General features: G+C 37.2%; 2 protein-coding genes across 2 annotated transcripts; both read left to right on the top strand.

Moving 5' to 3' along the window:
* The first annotated feature begins 225 nt into the window (after nucleotides 1-225).
* On the top strand, nucleotides 226-10,454 carry LOC127636952 (HIV Tat-specific factor 1 homolog). Its single transcript, XM_052117756.1, has 10 exons — nucleotides 226-297; nucleotides 1,709-1,873; nucleotides 1,964-2,198; nucleotides 2,306-2,353; nucleotides 2,538-2,692; nucleotides 5,011-5,174; nucleotides 5,320-5,416; nucleotides 6,891-6,980; nucleotides 7,823-7,960; nucleotides 9,967-10,454. Exons 2-10 carry the CDS (start codon nucleotides 1,709-1,711, stop codon nucleotides 10,240-10,242), a joined length of 1,368 nt encoding a protein of 455 aa, XP_051973716.1. The 5' UTR covers nucleotides 226-297; the 3' UTR covers nucleotides 10,243-10,454.
* Nucleotides 10,455-11,252: 798 nt separating this feature from the next.
* On the top strand, nucleotides 11,253-20,170 carry LOC127636291 (transcription cofactor vestigial-like protein 3). Its single transcript, XM_052116741.1, has 4 exons — nucleotides 11,253-11,397; nucleotides 11,604-11,788; nucleotides 13,897-14,292; nucleotides 18,391-20,170. The coding sequence occupies exons 2-4, from the start codon at nucleotides 11,605-11,607 to the stop codon at nucleotides 18,432-18,434; spliced, it is 624 nt and encodes a 207-aa protein (XP_051972701.1). The 5' UTR covers nucleotides 11,253-11,397; nucleotide 11,604; the 3' UTR covers nucleotides 18,435-20,170.
* The last annotated feature ends 1,948 nt before the right edge of the window (nucleotides 20,171-22,118 follow it).

The raw sequence follows: 22,118 nt of genomic DNA, 5'->3' as shown, positions 1-22,118 counted from the left end.
CATAAAAATGGGTTACAAACATTGGTTACAAATCTAAACCTTAAGGTCAATGATGACGTGAATGCCAAAAGAAGGTGCCATTTTTTAATACCACAGGAGGGTTCAAACTTACCTCTGGGGAACAATAAACAAATGCATTATTTACATTGTGAAAATTTTACATTTTTGAAAGCGGAACGTTAGAGCGGAACTAAACATGTCGGTCCAATAGTTGCATTCCGGAAGATCATTTGTGCGCTGCCTTCAGAACAAAAAACCTAATTTCTTGCGTTTTTGGGTGCTCTATGCTGAATAAAGGTGGGCTCTCTTTTAGTTTTTCTCAATATAAAAACGACAAAGCTGTATTCATTATTACAGTTCAACCTTCGTGTCAAAGCTAAACAGTGCGGTGCCATTGTCTCTCAATGTAGCCGATAGAAAAGCGCATAAACGGATTGATATGTGACAGATCACAAGCTGGTCAGTGTGTCTCATTATCAAGCAGACGTGTTGTAACTAAAGATAACTATCCTGAACTTAAAACAAAGGAGTCTGTCAGGTTTAATCAAAATCTTAATTCATAATGCATTATAACGGGATGTGGGTGTGTTGTAGCACAGAGCACATTTGAAGCCTCTAAACATACTGAACGGCCACTTTTTTGGGGTCATTTCCACAACAAAACAAAAAAATTACATTCCGAGATAAAAAGTATTGACATTTTAAACTCCGTTTAGTTCAGTTTTAGCCCATAAGAGATGAGGGTAAAGTTTATTAACATATTGTCATTTCTTTTATTCATAAAGGACAACTTAACTGTTGTTCTTTATTTTATTATTTTATTGAGTTTGACGAATTAAGCAAGGGTTGCAACACCAGTGACTCTTAAACGTTGCATTTTCTTAGATGTTGTCAATTGCATCACAAATCAAACACCACTGATTAGACTAAAACTAATAAATCATACCATTAAATACATGTTTATTCAATAAAAATCTTTCACATGATTATTAAACAATTTAACACCAATTACATATTTAAATGAACCAAGTGGGGGGAAAGAATTACAGTTAATATGTAAATTAATAACCTTTTCAGCATTTGAGCAGCCTCTTCTTCCTCTGTACTTTGACATTAGAAGTTATTTTCTGCTATTTTTTTTAAATAAAGTTTTTTAATAAAATATTTATAAAAGATAAACATTCCTTTTAAATTACTTAAATGATTAATTACTTACTTTGTTTTGGTTTTTTGCACACTTGTTAAGCCTTGTACTAATGCATGACCTGAGAAAAGAAAATGTGTAAAAAAATAAACACATAAATAACTGTAAATGTCATAAAAGTGGTGTACCAATTAAGGGAACAAGGGTTCAGGCAATTGCAAAAAAAATTTTTTTATTATTTATTATTATTACATTGTAGTTTTATAATGAAATAAATGAATATGGTGGCACAATTATATTTTGGTCTATGAAACTCATTTCAAACATTTAAGCATACGCCTTCAGATCAAAAGATTTTTAAGATCTTGTAAAACATTTCAGTCAAGTGTTTCAAAATGTTTGACCGGTAGTGCATAGTTTTTTGCACTGTATTATTATAATTTTTTTTATTGTATTACTATTTCCCTGTGTTTTCTTCCCCTGTTATCCCTTAATAAATTTTTCTCTAAAAGTATATTATGATATTATCTAGCCCATTAACTATTTGATATTTCTGTTCTGTAGATGAGCGGGAACTCAGAGGGTAATAAAGAGTTCCATGAACAGCTTCGTTTGCAGCAGCTGTATGGCCAGAGGGAAGGGAGTGGAGATGATCCATACATGTATGTCGATCCAGAGGATGGCACTGTGTATGACTGGGACCATGAAAAGAGGGCATGGTTTCCAAAGGTAAAGTATTCATTTTTCCATGTGGATCAGTGTTTAGACAGCATGTTTTCTATTGAAGTTCACCAGTTAAACTGATTTATTTCTTTGTAGATAAATGATGATTTCATCGCAGCATATCAAGCAAACTATGGCTTCAATGAGGAGGGAGCCCCTGATCCAGCTGCTGCAGCTTCTCCTGCCGAATCTCTCCCTGCACAGCCAGAGGCAGCCAAGAAGCCAGGGGAACCCAAACAAACAGAGAAACCCAAGAAACCGGAGGAGTGCTCTGACCAAGACAAAGCTGAAGAGGGCACGCAGAAAGGAGAGAAGAGGAAAGCAGATCCAGGTATGCCTAGGCGAGTTTTTCATAATCATTAATCTGATAAATGATTACAGATGATTATACATGTTAACAATGATATTCAATTAAATTATGTATCTTGGATTTTACAGGCTGGTTTGAAGTTGAAAAGGATAAAAACACAAATGTTTATGTGACAGGTAAACACTTTTCAGACTTTTATATTACATAATATTATATTTGTCTTCAATGTTGATCATAAATTGGTATCTCTGGTATAGCTTTAGGACTCCCTCTAGTGTCCATCACTGCTTTCAAATACATTTTTATTTTCAGTGTTTGCTGGTTTAAATGGAAAATTATTATTTTATTTTTTTCTGCCAGGTCTTCCTCCAGACATAACTCCTGATGAGTTTGTAGATGTTATGTCCAAATGTGGAATTATTATGCGTGATCCTGTCACAGAGGAATATAAAATTAAACTCTACAAGGACAAGGATGGGAATCAAAAAGGAGATGGACTTTGCTGCTACCTAAAGGTTGGCCGTTATAACAGCTTAAAGGAATAGTTCACCCAAAAATAAAAATTCTGTCATCATTTACTCACCATCATGCCATCCCAGATTTGTATGACTCATTTTCTTCTGCAGAACACAAACATTTTAAGAAGAATATCTCCGCTCTGTAGGTCCTTACAATGTGAGTAATGGTGACCAACACATTCTAAAGCACATCTCCAAAAAGCACATAAATGCTGCATAAAAGTAATCCATAACACCCCAGTGGTTTAATCAATGTCTTCTGAATGATCATAGTGGTTTTGGGTGAGAACAGACCTTTTTCACTAGAAACAATATTTCACTCATTTTCAAGCTGAACTACATTTCTTAGCCCCTGACACATAGGAAGTGTAATCACTTGAAAAGGAGTGACATTTTATTTCTAGTTAAAAAAGGAGTTATATTTTGGATTCCTTCAGAAGTCATGGATTAAACTACTGGAGTCACATTTATGCTGCTTTTATGTACTTTTTGGAGCTTCTGAATGTGTTAGTCACCATTCACTTGCATTGTGAGGACATAGAGAGCTGAGATATTCTTCTTAAAATGTTTGTGTTCTGCAGAAGAAAATAAGTCATACACATCTGGGATGGCATGAGGGTGAGTAAATGATGGGAGAATTTTCATTTTTCGGTGAACTATCCCTTTATTAGGATTTGAGTAAATAAAATAGAACTAAAATTATATTTCACAGTTTTGCATTTACATTCACATAGTTTTATAAATATATTGTATATATTAATATATATTATATTCAGTTGTTGTGGTGTTGATTCACATTGTTTATAGATTATTGTGCAGAGTGATCAGATGCATTTAAAATAATTGCAAGAAGCTTCATTGGCCAAAAAAATGAACTTCATCACAAAAATCCAAATTTCACTGTTTTTTGGCCCTTGCACAAAATGACCAGCTAACATAATTTCACTAATCATATAAGCAGCAACTGGGAAAGTGTGAACAAGTACTAGTCAGGTGAAATCACTCTATCATTCTGATTGGATTATAAGAGCAGACTGATTGCTATAAAAGGAGGGAAGAAGTGCTTCCAACCATTGTGTTCTTGTTCCCAATGTTTACCTCTAAAGAAAGACGTGCAGCCATCATCGCTTTGCATCAAAATGGTCTCGCATGCAAGGAAATTGCTGCAAAGAATATTACACCTGAAAGAACCATTTATCAGTTCATCAAGAACTTCAAGGTGAGAGGTTCAACTGCAGTGAAGAAGGCTTCAGAACGTCCCAGATTGTCCAGCAAGTGCCAGGACCGTCTCTTCCTGAGGAGTCAGTTACGGAATCGTGTCACCACCAGTGCAGAGCTTGCTCAATATTGGCAGCAGGTTGGTGTGAGTGCACGCGCAGTGAGGCGAAGACTTTTGGACAATGGCCTGGTGTCAAGAAGGGCAGCAAATAAGCCACTTCTCGCCAAGAAAAACAAAGTACAGATTTAAATTCTGCAGAAAGTACAAGGATTGGACAGCAGAAGCCTGGTGCAAAGCTATTTTCTCAGATGAAGCACCCTTCCGACTGTTTGGGACATCTGGAATATCGATAGTCTGGAGAAGAAAAAGTGAATGCTACCATGAGTCCTGTGTCGTGCCAACAGTGAAGCATCCTGAGACAATCCAAGTGTGGGGTTGCTTTTCTTCCAAGGGAGTGGGCTGTCTTACAATTCTGCCCAAAAACACTGCCATGAATAAAGATGATAAAGGAATCTCCCAATGATTTGGTGATGATCTGCGTATTTTCCATCATGATGGAGCGCCATATCACAAGACGAGTAATAATGAAGTGGCTCGGAGATCATTACATTGAAATTTTGTATCCGTGGCCAGGCAACTCCCCGGATCTTAATCCCATAGAGAACCTGTGGTCAATCCTCAAAAGGCGAGTGGACAAGCAGAAGCCTACAAATTGTGATGAAATCCAAGCAGTAATAAGCCAAGAATGGATCGCCATCAGTCAGGATTTGGCCCAGAAGATGATATCCAGAATGCCAGAGCGAATTTCAGAAGTTATGAAGAACAAGGGTCAACACTGTAAATATTGACTCTTTGCATATATTGAATGTTTTTGCCAATAAATGCCTTTAAAACTTATGAAAACCTTATCATTGTTTTCCAGTATACCATAGAAACATGTGAAAAAATAATCTACAAATACTGAAGCAGCAAACTTTGCAAAACAAAAAAAGTATGTCACTGCCAATACATTTGGCCATGGCTGTAGAGTGTTTATGTAATAATTTGTAGTAGATCATATTGAAGGGCTCCATTTGATTGCGCTTGTAACTTGCAGAAAGAGTCTGTAGCCCTCGCTGAACGCCTCTTGGATGAGAATGAGATTCGGGGCTACCGGCTGCATGTGGAGGCAGCGCGATTTGAACTCAAAGGTTCATACGATGCCAGCAAGAAGAAGAAAAAGAGCAAAGAGTATCGCAAGAAGCTCCAGCAACAACAAAAGTAAGAAACTGTTTGAAATGATGACTCTGCAGAATTTTGTATTCAATTGTGGCACGAGGTGCAACAATCCTCTGCTTAATCTATCAACAGATTTTAAAAATTGCTATATATGTGACTAAGATTAATTTTATTTTACTAATGATAGACAGCTGGACTGGAGGCCAGAGAAGGCTGGGGAGGTTCGCAAAAGGCATCAAAAAGTTGTCATCATCCAAAACATGTTTCATCCCAGCGACTTTGAGGCAAGAGATGACCTCAAATCACACAGATACCCCAACAAATACACAACGAACTGCACATAATGTTGGTGAATACAATTGTTTGTTTTTTTTGGCATCACTTTGCATTATGTGCCAAAAGACATCTGCATGAAAAAAAAATTGAATGCTAATCATCTGTAAACTACATTTTGCTGTAGCAGAAACCATGTACACTTTGTTTCAGTTTATAGCTCAAAATAAGATCAGCCTGTCTCTGGTATTTGACATGTATGAAGTTGATTACAGTTTTGCATATGATTACTAACATAATTAGTAGTTTCAGAGCTACAACATTGTTTAAGTAATCTGTAACAGCGAAAAGTCTGTCTGTGTCAGAGAACACAGCAGGTCTGTCTGCATTCCTGAAGTAGGTGCAACTGAAAGTCTCAAACGTGAGCAGGAATGAAAGGTGTGGATCTGCAGTTCAAGAATCATCACAGTCTCTTTAATCAGCTTTAGTGAGTGAGACTGATGCTTGTGACAAAGTTTTCAGCCCGTAATATGTTAAAAACATGTCTAATATAACTAAGTAGATATAAACTACATAAAAAAAGAATATACACACACTGTTCACTTTATTAGGAACACTATGGTCCTAATAAAGTCCCAGACATGGTCTTCAGCTGTTGTAGCCCATCCGCCTCATGGTTCGACTTGTTGTGCATTCTGAGATGTTATTCTGCTCACTACAATTGTACAGAGTGGTTATCTGAGTTAGCGTAGCCTTTCTGTCAGCTTGAACCAGTCTGGCCATTATCTGTTGACCACTCTCATTTCGTCCGCAGAACTGCCACTCACTTGATGTTTTTGGCACCATTCGGAGTATATTTTTGAGACTGTTGTGTGTGAAAATCCCAGGAGATCAGCAGATACAGAAATACTCAAAACAGCCCATCTGGCACCAACAATCATGCCACGGTCAAAATCACAGAGAGCACATTTTTCCCCATTCTGATGGTTGATGTGAACATTAACTGAAGCTCCTGACCCATATCTTCATGATTTTAGGCATTGCACTGCTGCCACACGATTGGCTGATTAGATAATCGCATGAATAAGCAGGTGCACAGGTGTTCCTATTAAATTGCTCAGTGAGTGTATACACTACCAGTCAATAGTTTGGACACACCTATTCATTCTTTAATACTACGGGTTTACACATTTTAGAATATTAAAATATAATTATTAGCTTATTCAAAGATTACAGCTCTGCAAACTGCATTCTCTCAACAAACATCAGAATGTGACATTATCTGGATTTTTTTTTTAAACTGTATTTATGGAGTTATTTTCCTTCACTATCTGGTCCAGATTTATTTTAATTAAAAAATTTATTTTTTTAATGCAAACATTAGCTATTCATATTTGTTTACAGGTCAAAAGGTTTAAGATCAGGTAACAGACTGGTAGTGTATTGTGGTTTATGAGTAAAATAGCTGCATAATATGTTACACAGGAGGATCCACTGGTGCTGAATGAGTACAGAGATGACCTGCGGACAGAATGTGAGAAATTCGGGCAGGTGAAGAAGGTCATCATCTTTGATGTAAGTCTGAATACTTCTCCTTCAAAGCAGTACTATTATGCAGATTTGTTATAGAAACATGTTTCTAGAAACTTAAATGATATATTCACAAGTGCAATAACATATTTTCATAATCACGATTAATCGCAGATTTTGAAAGTGCTAAAATATGACTCTATAAATGCTTATTTTCTGGTCACAATGCATTTAGTTCTTCTTTAGAAAAGAAAAAAATATAATATGTTTTATTCACTTTTTCAAAACAAATCCCTCCACAGTATAACCATAGAAATGCGTTAAAATATCACCAATTCAAGTACTACTAAAAACTTCGTAGGAAGTCTAAGTAGGAGGTTGTCAAAAAGAACTAGTCTCCATAGGTTGCATATTCATTGCAATGGGTATTTAATTTCTTAAACCCACATCCTCCACAATATTAATTGGCTGGCAGGCTGTGGCAACAATTGTGAAGCCGCATTCCCATGATTCAAACTTTGAACTCCACATAAATAGATCTGCAGAGAATGTTTTTTTCTTTTTTTTTGAGCACTGATACTGCCCACGTAATGGCACTGCCCAACACGTCACCATGGAAAAACGCTGTTGCTTCACTTTTGCGAGTCACGTAAATGCGGCTTTAGTTTGTTGCGTGTCTTTGGCTTTTGGTGGATAGTTAAGACATGACTTGCTTCTTTGGTAATTAAATTAAGAAGTCACTTGATCATTTACACAGAGTTAAATATTAATGAAATGTCAGAATCAATGTCAAAATGGTAAATGTGTTAATCGCATTAAAAAAATTATGCGTTTTTATGCAATTTTAAATAAACAGCATGCATTTTGTGTCTTACCATGGTAATCAGAGGCACCCGGATGGAGTGGCATCTGTAGCTTTTAAGGAACCTGAAGAAGCAGATATGTGTCAGGCAGCTCTGAATGGACGCTGGTTTGGAGGGAAGCAACTATCAGCACAACTGTGGGACGGTGTAACTGACTACCAGGTGAAATACATTTTTGATATGAAAGAGTTCAGTTTACTAATGACAACATTGTCATTTTCAGAACTCAACTTTCAAAAACACCATTTATTGAATTCAATTATTAAATTAACTTTTCCATTAACCTCCTGAGACCCGAACGTGGCTGCTGTGTGCATTTTTCATTTCCCTTTCTGATTTGTTACTAGTGGCACCTAATAAACATGCAAAATCTAAAATTTCTAGAGCAAATAGTTTTCTGAAATATTAATGTCCACATATGTGGACAGCGGGACTAAGTTGAAATTTTAAATAATACCAAGATATAGAAAGTCAGATTTTGTTTATTAAAATGTTATTATGTTTCCAGGAGTGTTGGTTATTCATGTTTTTGAGACATTATAGACATGACAGCCTATTTTCTGTAAATCTGAATAATTATTTCTGACTCAAAGTACTGACAGCATCATCTAATCACTCCAAACCATTTTAAAATAATATTATACATTAGTAATTCTGAATCTATGTACTGATTACAATTGTCCCATGTCCAACACTCTTAGTACGGTCAATGGCCAGCATATACACAGACTACATGCACTGATGAGGGCCGTGTGTGCACGAGTCAAGAAAATCTAGGGAGCTGTGCTCATGATGCAATTTGCGTCACACATACTGCGCGCGGTGCAATCAGCAACACGGCTGCGTGAAGAATACTTTGGCTTTAACCTCCAGTGTGCTGTCTTTCTGCACTGGTCTCAGAAAAGTTTGAGATGCACCCATAATTTCATCCTAACTCCATATAAAGCCACTGAAAGAACATTTTTCAGCTTTTAGATGATCCCATTGATTCTCAATGTGAAAACGCACAGTGAAAACAGGAATGCATGTACAAATTAATAGAACCGTGTTGTACAGTGATAACAAAATTCAACTTTTCAACTTTTGAGGGAACACTGTCCCAAAATCCACGTATGTGGACATCATGTTTATCAGGGAGCTGACGCGCAAAAAATTTAAGATTTTTTTAAAGCATCATATCTAACGAAACTAGAGACACTACTCTTTACACCCAAACATGTTTCAATGAAAAAAAAACGTAAAGAGGTTTCTTACAGAGGCATTTTGTTGGCTCTGCTCCCATAGAAGTGCTTCTCAGAAATCAACATAATGTCGGTGTGCCAGTAGTTTAATCCTTAAATGACAGTCTAGACTAGAGCTTTGTGAAAAGTATTCAGTCGGTTGAAACTCATTTAAATATTGCATTGTGTATAGCGAAGCCTAAATACAACGTCCACGCATGTGGACACGGGGGCGGATGAAAGGGGGCATTTTTATCTAACCATATAAAAAATATAAGGTGTCATCCCTTTTGTGTCATATACTTACTCGATTAACATAAATGATCAATATGCATAATTGAGAATTTATTACAGTTTGTTACATAAAATTCAATCAACATCACATGTCCCTCTATTTAGAAATTTGGGGGCATTTTTGCCCTGAAGCCCCCTTAATTTCTGACCCTGATGACAACCCAAATTTGCACATCAATGACACCAATTCTGTGTTCAGAAACTTGGCCCGCCCAGTCGTAGTGAGGTAGTACAAGTAGGATCGATGCTATTATTCCTAAACGCCAGAAGATTTAACGATAAGTGTAAAACACGAGGAAGTTTGCCAAATCTTGTGCTGTTCTTGGCTGCATATCTTAACGCCATAGCAGCAAAAAACAAACCATTTAGTATTAAGACTATGTTTTGGTGCCAAAAACATTTACTTTTTTATTACTAATTTTAACTTTATAAGTAGAGCTTGGGGAAAATTATGATATGTCCACTTTGAGATGCAAAAGTTATGTGCTAAATGGTTGCTATAGGACAATGATTAAATTTTAAGGTGATTATAGCCATATATAAATATAAATATATTGCTTTTTTGAGGTGTTACAGCAGACCTCCTTTTCTCACTCCTTTTACCTTGGCTCTGATTTTCTCTCATGCTTCTCCTTTGTGTCTCTGGTCACCCAGGTTGAAGAAACATCACGAGAACGAGAAGAAAGACTGAAGGGCTGGTCCTCTTTCCTGAGTAATGAGAGTGCATCTGGTAAAGCTGAAGCAGAAACTCAGAGTGAAAAACAAAACTCTACCAAAAAAGACGAAGCAGCTGAACAGTCCCAACAGGAGGAGCACAGAGGAGAAAGCACAGCAGAACGACAGATGGAGGCCGACAAAAAGGATGAGGAGGAAGGAGGAATGGCATCAACCGACAGTAGTTTAGCTGGAAGTGATGATGAGGATGCATAGACATGGCCCATAGGAAAGGACAGAACTTGTTTAATGTCCTTTCCTTATAAACATCTTAACACTCAATGTTTCCCCTTTAGGACAATGATAGAAATTTGACTAGTCATTTGTGTTGATTGCTTATCTCACTTTTCTTCATGCTACTGTCCCACAATGTCTGAATCAATTTGAACCTCTGTTAATAGTTTTATAATAAAATAAAAAAAAATCTGTGGCCACAGCAATGTTTTTTTGCCTGATCAATGTTTTAAAATGAGGATCTTTCAAGCTACATCAACCAAACTGCACAGTCCTTCAGCTTCTTCTGACCTAGTATGTTATGGTTTCTTTCTTAAAGGAATATTCTTTGTTCAATAAGTTAAGCTCAATGGACATCATTTGTGGCATAATATTGATCACCACAAAAATGATTCACTTTGAGTCACTTACAGTGGAAGTAAATGGTTTGGGAGGGCTTAAGGTCAGAAATGTGAAGCAAAATGTTAAAATGAATGTATTATTTGAGCTGTAAAGTTGTTCAAATCGTCATTTTAGGGTTTGTGGACATTACATTGTCAGTGCAACTTGGTTATAAAATTGGCTATAACTTAACACATAAAGGGCTAGTTAGCGAATTTATCACACCAAAATCATGTTAACACGCATATTGTTTGTCTTGTGGCCACAATTTTGAAATAATTCATATTTTGACGTCTACATATTGGCCCATTCACTACCATTGTAAGTTAGGGTTAAGGTTAGCGCCATGACGACAAAATTCGACCATTTGCTTCACTTGCACTTGGGAGCATAGGAAGAATTGTGATTTTAATTTTTTTTGGGGGCCTTTTGCATTTAAAAAATAAATAAATGTAACCATCAAATGCATAAATCAGTTGTAATCCTAATGATAGCCGATGATGTTATCTATGATTGAGATGCCCTTGTTCAACTCGTTTGGGTGCATTTCTAAGCGTACCTGTAAGTACAAAACCTGCTGCATTCGTTTTCTCTCAGTGCGTTCAGTGACTGTATGTGCGCTGGATTATCTTCGGTAAAAGCGAGCAGCATGATGGACACTTGTGGGATTTGAAGTTCGATGAACGCAACTGAAATCGGAGGTTTGAGGAAGATACAGTTTGGAGGATAAAGCGGCTACAAACTTATTTAGCAAAGGTGAGTTTCAGATGTCGTTATTCAAACGAGCTTTGCATTGATCTAAGGTTAGCTATTACTGAACTAAATAAATAAATTCCTTAAGTAGTGTTTTGTTGTCCTGTTTTCTTCTCAAGTTGAGGTTGTGATTGATTCTGATACTAGCCAGTTTTCTTGGACTGCACTTTTGTAAGTCATGATAAATGTACTTTATACTCCTAAATTAGGATGATGGAGGATAGACAGTTGGAGAGATCAGAGGCGAAGGATTTTAAAGATCGCCCTCAATTGTTTACCTACTATCAAGGCGACATCAACACAGCTGTGGATGAGCACTTCTTCCGTGCCCTGAACAGGTCAACCATACCAAAAGACCTCAGCACTAAAGCCAAGGACAGCAACAGGACTTCTGGTGTTATAATTCTTATATATTATATCTGCTGATATATTACCTTGTGATCAGTCTGTCTGCCTGCCTGCCTGTCTGGCTATCTAACTATATCTATCTGTCTGTCTGTCTGTCTAACTATATCTATCTATCTATCTATCTATCTATCTATCTATCTGTCTGTCTGTCTGTCTGTCTGTCTGTCTGTCTGTCTGTCTGTCTGTCTGTCTGTCTGTCTGTCTGTCTGTCTGTCTGTCTGCCTGCCTGCCTGTATGGCTATCTAACTATATCTGTCTGTCTGTCTGTCTGTCTATCTGTCTAACTATATCTATCTGTCTGCCTGCCTGCCTGCCTGCCTGTATGGCTATCTAACTATATCTGTCTGTCTGTCTGTCTAACTATATCTGTCTATCTGCCTGCCTGCCTGTATGGCTAACTATATCTGTCTGTCTGTCTATCTATCTAACTATGTCTATCTATCTATCTATCTATCTGTCTGTCTGTCTGTCTATCAATCTATCTAGTGCTTATGCTGTTTGTTATACATAGCTATAGATAGATATAAGTTGTACTAGTACTATTACGCACTAGTTATACATTTACAGATCATTCAGAAAGTACTCAGACCCCCTTTGTTATGTTGCAGACTTCTGATAAAACGCTTTCAATTATTATTATTTTCACATCAGTCTACACTCCATACTCAATAATGATAAAGCAAAAAAAATGTTTTGATTCAACTGATTTTGACTTTGCAAACTTATTAAAAAGAAAAAACTGAAATATCACATTCACATAAGTATTCAGACCCTTAACTCAGTACTTAGTTGAAGCACTTTTTGCAGCGAATACAGCCTCAAGTCTTTTTGGGTATGATGCAACAAGTTTTACACACCTGGATTTGGGGATTTTCTACCATTCTTCTCTGCAAATCATCTCAAGCTTTGTCAGGTTGGATGGGGACCATCCAGGTCTCTCCAGAGATATTCAATTGGGTTTATGTCCGTGGTCTGGCTGGGCAACTCAAGGATATTCACAGGGTTGTCCCTAAACCACACTTGCGTTGTCTTGGCTGTGTGCTTAGGGACATTGTCCTGTTGGAAGGTGAACCTTCTGCCCAGTCTGAGGTCCAATGTGGTCTGGAACAGGTTTTCATTAAGGATATCTCTGTATTTTTCTGTCCCCCAGTCCACCTCCATGCTTCACCGTTGGGATGGTATTGTGCAGGTGATGAGGGTACCTGGTTTTCTCCAGACATGATGCTTGAAATTGAGGCCAAACAGATCAATCTTCGTATCACCAGGCCAGAGAATCTTGTTTCTCACAGTCTGAGAGTCCTTTAGGTGCCTTTTTGCTTTCTTGCACTGAGGAGAGACCTTCCGTTTGGCCACTCTGCCATAAAGCCCAGATTGGTGGAGTGTTGCAGTGATGGTTGTCCTTCTGCAAGTTTCTCTCATCTCCACACATAATCTCTGGAGGTCAACTAGAGTGACTATCGGGTTCTTAGTCACCTCTCTTACCAAGGCCCTTCTCCCCCGATTGCTCAGTTTGGCCTGCCGGCCAGCTCTAGGAAGAGTCCTGGTTGTTCCAAGCCTCTTCCATTTAAGAATTATGGAGGCCAATGTGCTCTTGGGAAGTAATCATGTCTCTGAGCTCTGCAGGCAGTTCCTTTGACCTCATGGTCTGGTTTTTGCTCTGATATGCATTTTCAGCTGTGAGACCTTAAATAGACAGCTTTCTTTCCAAATCATGTCCAATCAATTTTACTTGCCACAGGTGGACTCCAATCAAAGTGTAGAAACATCTCAAAGATGATCCAGAGAAATGGGATGCACCTGAACTAAATTTCATAGCGAAGGGTCTGAATACTTACGTCAATGTGATATTTCATTATTTTTAATACATTTGCAAAGTTATCAACAATCTGGGGTTTGCTTTGTAATTATAGGGTATAGAGTGTTTATTGATGTGGAAAAAAAAAGAAAAAGGGGTCTGAATACTTTCTGAATGCACTGTAGGTGGATAGTTTATAGTACAGTAATACACTAAATTACTATATTTTATTATTATTATTGTTGTATATTACTATTACTACCATAAATAACTGTAACAATATTCTGTCCTCATCACAGATGTCTCCCCATCATCTTCATCATCATGGGCTTCGGGTCTAGCATGGTCTAAGTCCTCACATTATTCCAACCCCTCAAAGCTGACCCAACTGACATCCATAGACAATTCTCCTCCATCCCAGGGAGTGATCATGAATCCCCCAGGAATATCTTCAGCATCATCACTCTGGCCCTGTACCTCCAGACAAGGCACAGCCTTTGAACTTCCTCTGTCACTCTACCAACAACCTGCCGCTGCTGAGAGCAGAGCCAGCTCTTACATGAATCTGTTACAAATAGAGCGGCAAACAGGGGGCATCATGATCTCACCATTTTCAAAATCAGATGCCAGGCCCGAGTGGAATGCTGGGGCAGCCTTTAAAGACACATCTGGAAGCAGGATCGGCCTAGATTCAGGTACTTCTAGAAATGTAATTTTTCCAAAATGAATTGCAATCTGCTTGTTTGAGTGACATAAATAGCATTGGCTCAACCGATGATGTGAATTTTGGGCAGGACTACTTGTACCATTTATTTTGCCTCAAGTGGCAAAGAAATTACTAGAGGTCGACTGATAGTGGATATCTAAGATGGTGGAAAAGGCTTATAACCCATTAATTAGCCAATTATTTTTTTTAAATCAATTTGCAAAATGTTGAAAATATTTTATTAGTTTTAATTTTTACAATGACAGGTACAGACATATATGCTACAAAATAGATAAATTCCCAGATGCAGATTATTGTTCAACCAAAACCCCCAAAATAACCAGAAAAAAATCTGATTTGGTGGATAACGCAGGACTTGTAACTATAAACAGGCTTTAAACACACTGGGGACACTTATTTTGAAATTACGGAGACTAATAGCAAAGACTATTTAGCCTAAGACAAACCACTTGTATTAAAATAAATATGAGAAATTAGAATGCCCAATATGGCAGATGTAGAAAGGAAATCCCGCCTTACAGGTAAAAGAGCCAACCATCTTTTAGACACAGATATAGACGTCAGTAAACTCGAGGTTGCGCATGCGAATTTGATGGACCAGCCTGAAAAATAATATTTTTTAGCTTAATCTTAGCTAAAGAAGCATAATTTATAATACCATTGTTAACAGATTTTACTGCCGATTGAAACTATTAAAAATGTTCTTTGATCGTAATCTTGACCAGCCGTTTTGGAGATTTTGGTCTTTCCTTTTTCAAGTTGATAGGAGTTGCACTTTTATGCCGCTTGTTTAAATAGAAAATAGCTGCCCAGGAGAGCTCTAAATATGGGTACCAAATGGAATAAATAGCCTTTAAAGGGACTTTGTTTATAGTTATGTAGTTTATTTACCAAATTAAGCTTTTTGTAGCCTATATATTCACCATATGAAGGCTTTTGTAAATATATGTGTGTATATATATTACTGGTGGCCAAAAGTTTGGACTATAATGTACATATTTTGCTATCTCGGAAAGGAAATTGGAACTTTAATTCACTAAAGTGACATTCAACTGATCACAAAGTACACTCAGGACAAAAAAGAAACAGCTTTCTCTAGAAACTCATCAGTCAATCATTGTTTTGTTTGAATGAAGGATATACAATCAGTAGCGGTTCCAGCTTGTTTGGCATCCTGGGTGAAACCTGCTTCAACATGCCCCCAAAGTTGTCAACCAGAGGGTGGGGGGGGGGTGGCCATGACTAAATCTGCCACTGTATACAATGCTTGAAATTGCCAAAACACTTAAGATTTCTTAACATTTCTGTAGACTGTAGACTTAAGTTCTACAGTCTACAGTCTTCAAAGACAAAGGACAACTGGCTCTAACAAGGACAGAAAGAGATTCGGAAGGCCCAGATAAAACTAAACAAGAGGATAAATACATCAGAGTCTCTAGTTTGAGAAATAGATGCCTCACTTGTCCTCAGCTGACAGCTTCATTGAATTCTACCCGCTCAACACCAGTTTCATGTACAAAACTAAAGAGAAGACTCAGGTGTGCAGTCCTTATGGGAAGAATGGCAAAGAAAAAGACTCTTTTGAAACAGAAAAACAAAAAGAAAATGTTAGAGAGAGCAAAGAAACACAGACATTGGACAATTGATAATTGGAAAAGAGTGTTATGGATCTTAACCCCATTGATCTTTTGTGGGATCAGCTAGACTGTAAGGTGTGTGAGAAGTGCCCGACAAGACATCCCCATCTATGACAAGTGCTACAGAAAACGTGGGGTGAAATGTCACCTGAGAATCTGGACAAACTGACAGCTAGAATGTCAAGGATCTGCAAAGCTGTAATCGCTGCACATGGAGGATTTTTTGATGAGAACTCTTTGAAGTAGTTTAAGTAATTTTTCACGTTAGTTATGTCCTGACTGCACATTATGATCAGTTGAATGCCACTTGGTGAATAAAAGTACCAATTCCTTTCCATAAGAGTAAAATCTGTATATTATTCCAAACTTTTGCAGCCAGTGTGTGTGTGTGTATTTATATATACAGTGCATCCGGAAAGTATTCATAGCGCTTCACTTTTTCCACATTTTGTTATGTTACAGCCTTATTCCAAAATGGAAAATTGTAAATTCTTTATTTTCCTCAAAATTCTACAAACAATACCCCAGTTTGAAATCTTTGCAAATTTATAAAAATAAAATAAATAACATGTTTATAAGTATTCACAGCCTTTGCTTAATACTTTGTTGAAGCACCTTTGGTACCAATTACAGCCTCAAGTCTTTTTGAGTATGATGTTACAAGCTTGGAACACCTATTTTTGGGCAGTTTCTCCCATTCTTCTTTGCAGGACCTCTCAAGATCCATCAGGTTGGATAGCCATTTTCAGATCTCTCCAGAGATGTTCAATCGGGTTCAGGTCTGGGCTCTGGCTGGGCCACTCAAGGACATTCACAGAGTTGTCCCGTAGCCACTCCTTTGTTATCTTGGCTGTGTGCTAAGGGTCGTTGTCCTGTTGGAAGATGAACCTTCGCCCCAGTCTGAGGTCCAGAGCGCTCTGGATCAGGTTTTCATCAAGGATATCTCCGTACATTGCTGCATTCACCTTTACCTCGATCCTGACTAGTCTCCCAGTTCCTGCCGCTGAAAAACATCCCCACAGCATGATGCTGCCACCACCATACTTCACTGTAGGGATGGCATTGGCCAGGTGATGAGCGTTGCCTAGTTTCCTCCAGACGTGACACTAGCCATTCAGGCCAAAGAGTTCACTCTTTTGTTTCTCATGTTCTGAGAGTCCTTCAGGTGCCTTTTGGCAAACTCCAGGCAGGCTGTCATGTGCCTTTTACTGAAGAGTGGCTTCCGTCTGGCCACTCTACCATACAAGCCTGATTGGTGGAGTGCTGCAGAGATGGTTGTTCTTCTGGAAGGTTCTCCTCTCTCCACAGAGAAACGCTGGAGCTCTGTCCAGAGTGACCATCGGGTTCTTGTTCACCTCCCTGACCAAGGCCCTTCTCCCCCGATTGCTCAGTTTGGCCAGGCAGCCAGCTCTAGTTAGATTCCTGGTGCTTCCAAACTTCTTCCATTTACAGGTGATGGAGGCCACTGTGCTCATTGGGACCTTCAATGATGCAGAAATGTTTCTGTACCCTTCCCCAGATCTGTGCCTTGATACAATCCTGTCTCGGAGGTCTACAGACAATTCCTTGGACTTCATGGCTTGGTTTGTGCTCTGACATGCACTGTTAACTGTGGGACCTTATATAGACAGGTGTGTGCCTTTCCAAATCATGTCCAATCAGCTGAATTTACCACAGGTGAACTCCAATCAAGTTGTAGAAACATCTCAAGGATGATCAGTGGAAACAGGATGCACCTGAGCTCAATTTTGAGTGTCATGGCAAAGGCTGTGAATACTTATGTACATGTGATCTTTTTGAGTTTTTTTATTTTTAATAAATTTGCAAAGATTTCAAACAAACTTCTTTCATGTTGTCATTATGGGGTCTTGTTTGTAGAATTTCGCTGTGAATACTTTCCGGATGCACTGTATATATATATATATATTGTTGGAGAAACAGTGCACGTTTCCTTAGTGTAGCATTTTTCTTAGCCTTTGCTTCAGTTAGAACACTTAATTATTATCGACATGATTGTTTTTATTTCACCTCTATAGGCCGCTGTTATACTGTAGAACTAAGCCATTCTTACTGTAGAATCCTCCAGCACCGCCACAGAGGAACACAGAAAAAAAACTAAAAACGAACAATTGCACCGATTCATTGGTAAAACCGATATATCGGTCTGCCTCTAGAAATTACGCATTTCACATTTAATTGTCCTTTGTCATTTATTGTTTAATAAAATCTGTGAATTGTTTGTTCACAAATGCATTTAATGCAAGAGGACAGGCAATAAATGAGTGATGGTTAAAAATGTATGTGCTACATCTGCTCTCTAGAGTGAATATTGAATTGCAATGTATGTAGAATGAATCTAGAAAATCAGTTGTTTTCTCATTTTTAGGTGGCAATAGATTTGTTTAATATGATTATCTTGTGTTTTACAGGTGTGCCAGTTGCAGAAATTAGTAAGGATTTGTACTGGTATTGAAGAAATGATTTCTGGCTTTATAATAAGAATTAGTTTTTTCTTTTGTTTTTTTGCACCAGACTGCCTCATACTGTGTTCACATTATGTAAGCCTAAGAATGCTAAGCTTCTGAACATTGGCAGAATGACTCAAACCCATTACATTCATGGTGTTACAAATTCCTGCGTGATGAATGGCAGTCAGTTGCTTCTTTTAGCCACCATGAGTGTGTGAATACGTTATCTTTACACTTAATATGACACTTAATATGACGTGAGAAAACCTGATTTTAAATTCCTCAGTTCTCTTAGCTGTCTTATGGGTTAATTGGAAAGTAAAGCCTATTTATATGAGTAGATAAAGCTTATTTGCAATCCCAAGGACAATGTCTTTGCTTTGATGACAGTTGTACCAAACATTATTTTTGTAATATATTCTATATTTTGAAAGTCAGTCAATATTATTGCTGTAGACTGTAATTATCTCTATGGAAGAGATGTTTGTAATGTTTCAGTGGTGTTAGTTTCTGTCATAAGGCAAAAATGACAGTGGAAGTCATTTGACAAAAATAAATTTTTCACTATTTTTATAAGAACATCTTTGTTTGAGGAGTTCCTCATAATTAGTATACCTTGGGGGATAGAAAAAAAGTCTTCAAAACTATTTTTGCATGAGTGGTTACTCTTCAGGCATAATACACAGAAGGCCATAGTTCAAGTTTCAGAAAGTGAACTGACATGAGCAAACCAAAACGAAGTTTCTCTGAAACTCTGCACAAATGTGATTGAACTTGATCTTCACAAACCTGTTTGCTCATAAACTGCCATCAACTTTTCCCCCTAGAGCATGTACTGTACGGTTTGCACAGCCATGATGAATTTCCTTTATTTACAAGAATAGTAGTTCTCTACTTTTCCAATTGATTGAATTCATACACTGTATGGCTGAGTGCAATCACTGTAGTCATTTGGGACAGACCTATTGTCTTTTTTGTATATCTTCTTCCACTTTCACACATTTGAATTATTTTAGAAGTGATGTTTAAAGCTAGACATGTGATTTTGAGCACAAAAGAACCATTAATCCACAATTATGACATTTTCATTGTTAGTTTTTTGTGAAGCACAGAACTACCTATTTTAACTCATTTTAAATGCTGTAATTTAGCGGTCATCTTATTAGCCTGTTGTTCATTGTAAAATATCAATATAAAAATTCTTATTCAACGTGCTTTTTAAGGGGAAGATGTCCACCTTAAGAACAATGTGCATTTACTTTTACATTTGAACATGTTTAGATATAAGTGTAGAATGCATCATCCTGTATATTATAATGGGAAATAAATAGAAACATTTGCTAACTATTTGTCATACCACAAATGTTTATATTATAAAAAAGGTGCCATTCTCCCCCACCTCTGGGGTAAAATGACCCCCTACCTGGGACAGAATTGTGAGGAAAATAATGAATTTAATCCATTTTGGAATAAGGCTGTAACATAACAAAATGTGGAAAAAGTGAAGCGCTGTGAATACTTTCCGGATGCACTGTATATATTAAAGGCTTCTTATGTTCAAATTCTCTTGGGTTTAATCTGTGGGTCATGTCCGCATATCAGTAATTGCAGCAGCTGGCCTGCACTACTTTCCCTTCATATGTTTCAGTCTTTCCAATGTGCCTTTCACATCTCCTGAGTGTGTTTGTACTGTAAATGAGAAGATGATGTGAGATTTTCTCAAAGCACTTGCCCTAGTGAAATAAAGGCTTAAATTAACTACAAATTTAAACATTAAATTAGGGTGAGTATTGATTTAATCCATTTAAAATGTATTGGATAATGACAAGTGGGCTCTAAATCACACATGGTTGGGGGAAGTGGTTGAAAAATAAGAGGTCTTGATGACCTTAGATGAAAATCTAAGTCAGCATGCTCACAATATGATTATTGATGCCTCGGCACATTTTAAGTTCTCTCCTATCTGCCTTAATTCTCCTACTCTCTTATAAAGTAAATAAATAGAGCACAGTAAGAGGATAAAGGGGACACATACCATCTCAATCTGACTTTGAACCAGTCCACACTTTTAAAAGGAAAAACTCAATTCAGACATAACATGCAGCTGTAAATTAATGTTTTCCTGACATTGCTAAATATCAGGTTTTGTTGATTTGGAAATGTACCTCTGCAGCACACACAATTAAACTGGATATTTCTGAACATATGTGCGCAATTAAATATAATGACTGAATTTACAGATTGAAAACAAAAACATTCAGTGTGATACAAATATTTGGGCTGTCTATCAGTCTGTAGGCCTACTTGCAATTCACCTTTTGTCAGAAATCACAGTCTCCAAACATTTCTTTCTTGCAAAAGTAAATTGTACTGTGGGACAAATCCTAAAACAACTGTAAAAATTACGATTTAAACAACTTATCAGCTCAAATAATACATGAGTTTTAACAGAAGAATTCATATAAGTGCTTTATAAAATTATATGCTTCACATTTCTGCATTTAACCCTCCAAAAATTGACCCCATTCACTTCCATTGTGAGTGCCTCACTGGAACCCAGAGAAAAGGGAGGACGAGTTGAAATTAATTTTTGTGGTAATCAACTTTATGCCACAAATGCTGTCGATTGGATGGAACCCGGAATATTCCTTTATGGATTCAGAGACTGTAATTGTCATATATTGACTTTAATTATGGCAAAAATAAATAAATAAAACTAGGTGTCCATTAGCATTAGTTAACAACATTAGGTAACATTAACAATAAATAATATTACTTTTACAGCACTTCTTAATCTTATCAGACTTCTTACATTTTTGACATTTTGGGGTAAATCTCAGGCATCAAATAAGCTACACCACCATTCCTTGTCATAAAATAGGTACATTTATCTGTTAAGTATTCTAACCAAATATTTCTACCAAGTAAATATTTGAAGATATTCTAAATAAAGTCAAGCAAGTGAAATGTGGGGTGAGTTTTAACATGGTATAGGGTCAGTCGTGATGTCTATCACATTAAGCCTGTTTGAGAACGATGCAAAAAAAGAAAAAGATTTTCATTACCTTTATCAGGCAGTAAAGTGCTATTATGTTGCTAAATGTTTATTACCAGAAGAACCACTTTTGTTTTTCAAATAGCATTTTAAGTGCTGTTTGAACTGCAGCATTGCACATAGACATCAGTGGCTGATTGTCTGGTGTTGTCTGAAAAAAGACATGGCCTGTCATGACCCAGACATACCTTGAGAATCATTCTGTGCACAATTTTCATGAAAAACACACTACTATATTGTAATTTATTTTGATTTATATGCTTGGCAAAAACTATAAAAAAAGAGATTAACAGCAGCTGATTACAGGAGTGAAATGTTGGCCAACATACAGTATGTAAACAACATAAAATGAGTTTAAATATTCAGTATGATTTTTGTAACACACATACATTGCAACACTGGTCAAAGGGATAAGAGTAGCTCTCATGGTACAGCTGTAACAACTGACCCCACCCTATTTGCCATGATGAAATTGGTTATGTTAGCTACATCAACAATGACACATCAATCACACTAACTAGACAACTAGTGATCAAAACAAGACTATTTGGGTTTATTTGCAGATTTTAAAATGTACTTTTGTACCCCCAAAAATATGCATGGGTATGAAGAGGCTGCTGGTCTTTGAAAATTG

This window comes from Xyrauchen texanus, chromosome 44 (genome assembly GCF_025860055.1).
Source record: "Xyrauchen texanus isolate HMW12.3.18 chromosome 44, RBS_HiC_50CHRs, whole genome shotgun sequence".
Taxonomy (NCBI): domain Eukaryota; kingdom Metazoa; phylum Chordata; class Actinopteri; order Cypriniformes; family Catostomidae; genus Xyrauchen; species Xyrauchen texanus.
The sequence above is the reverse complement of the archived record's forward strand: the minus strand, read 5'-3'. Positions and strand labels throughout refer to the sequence as shown.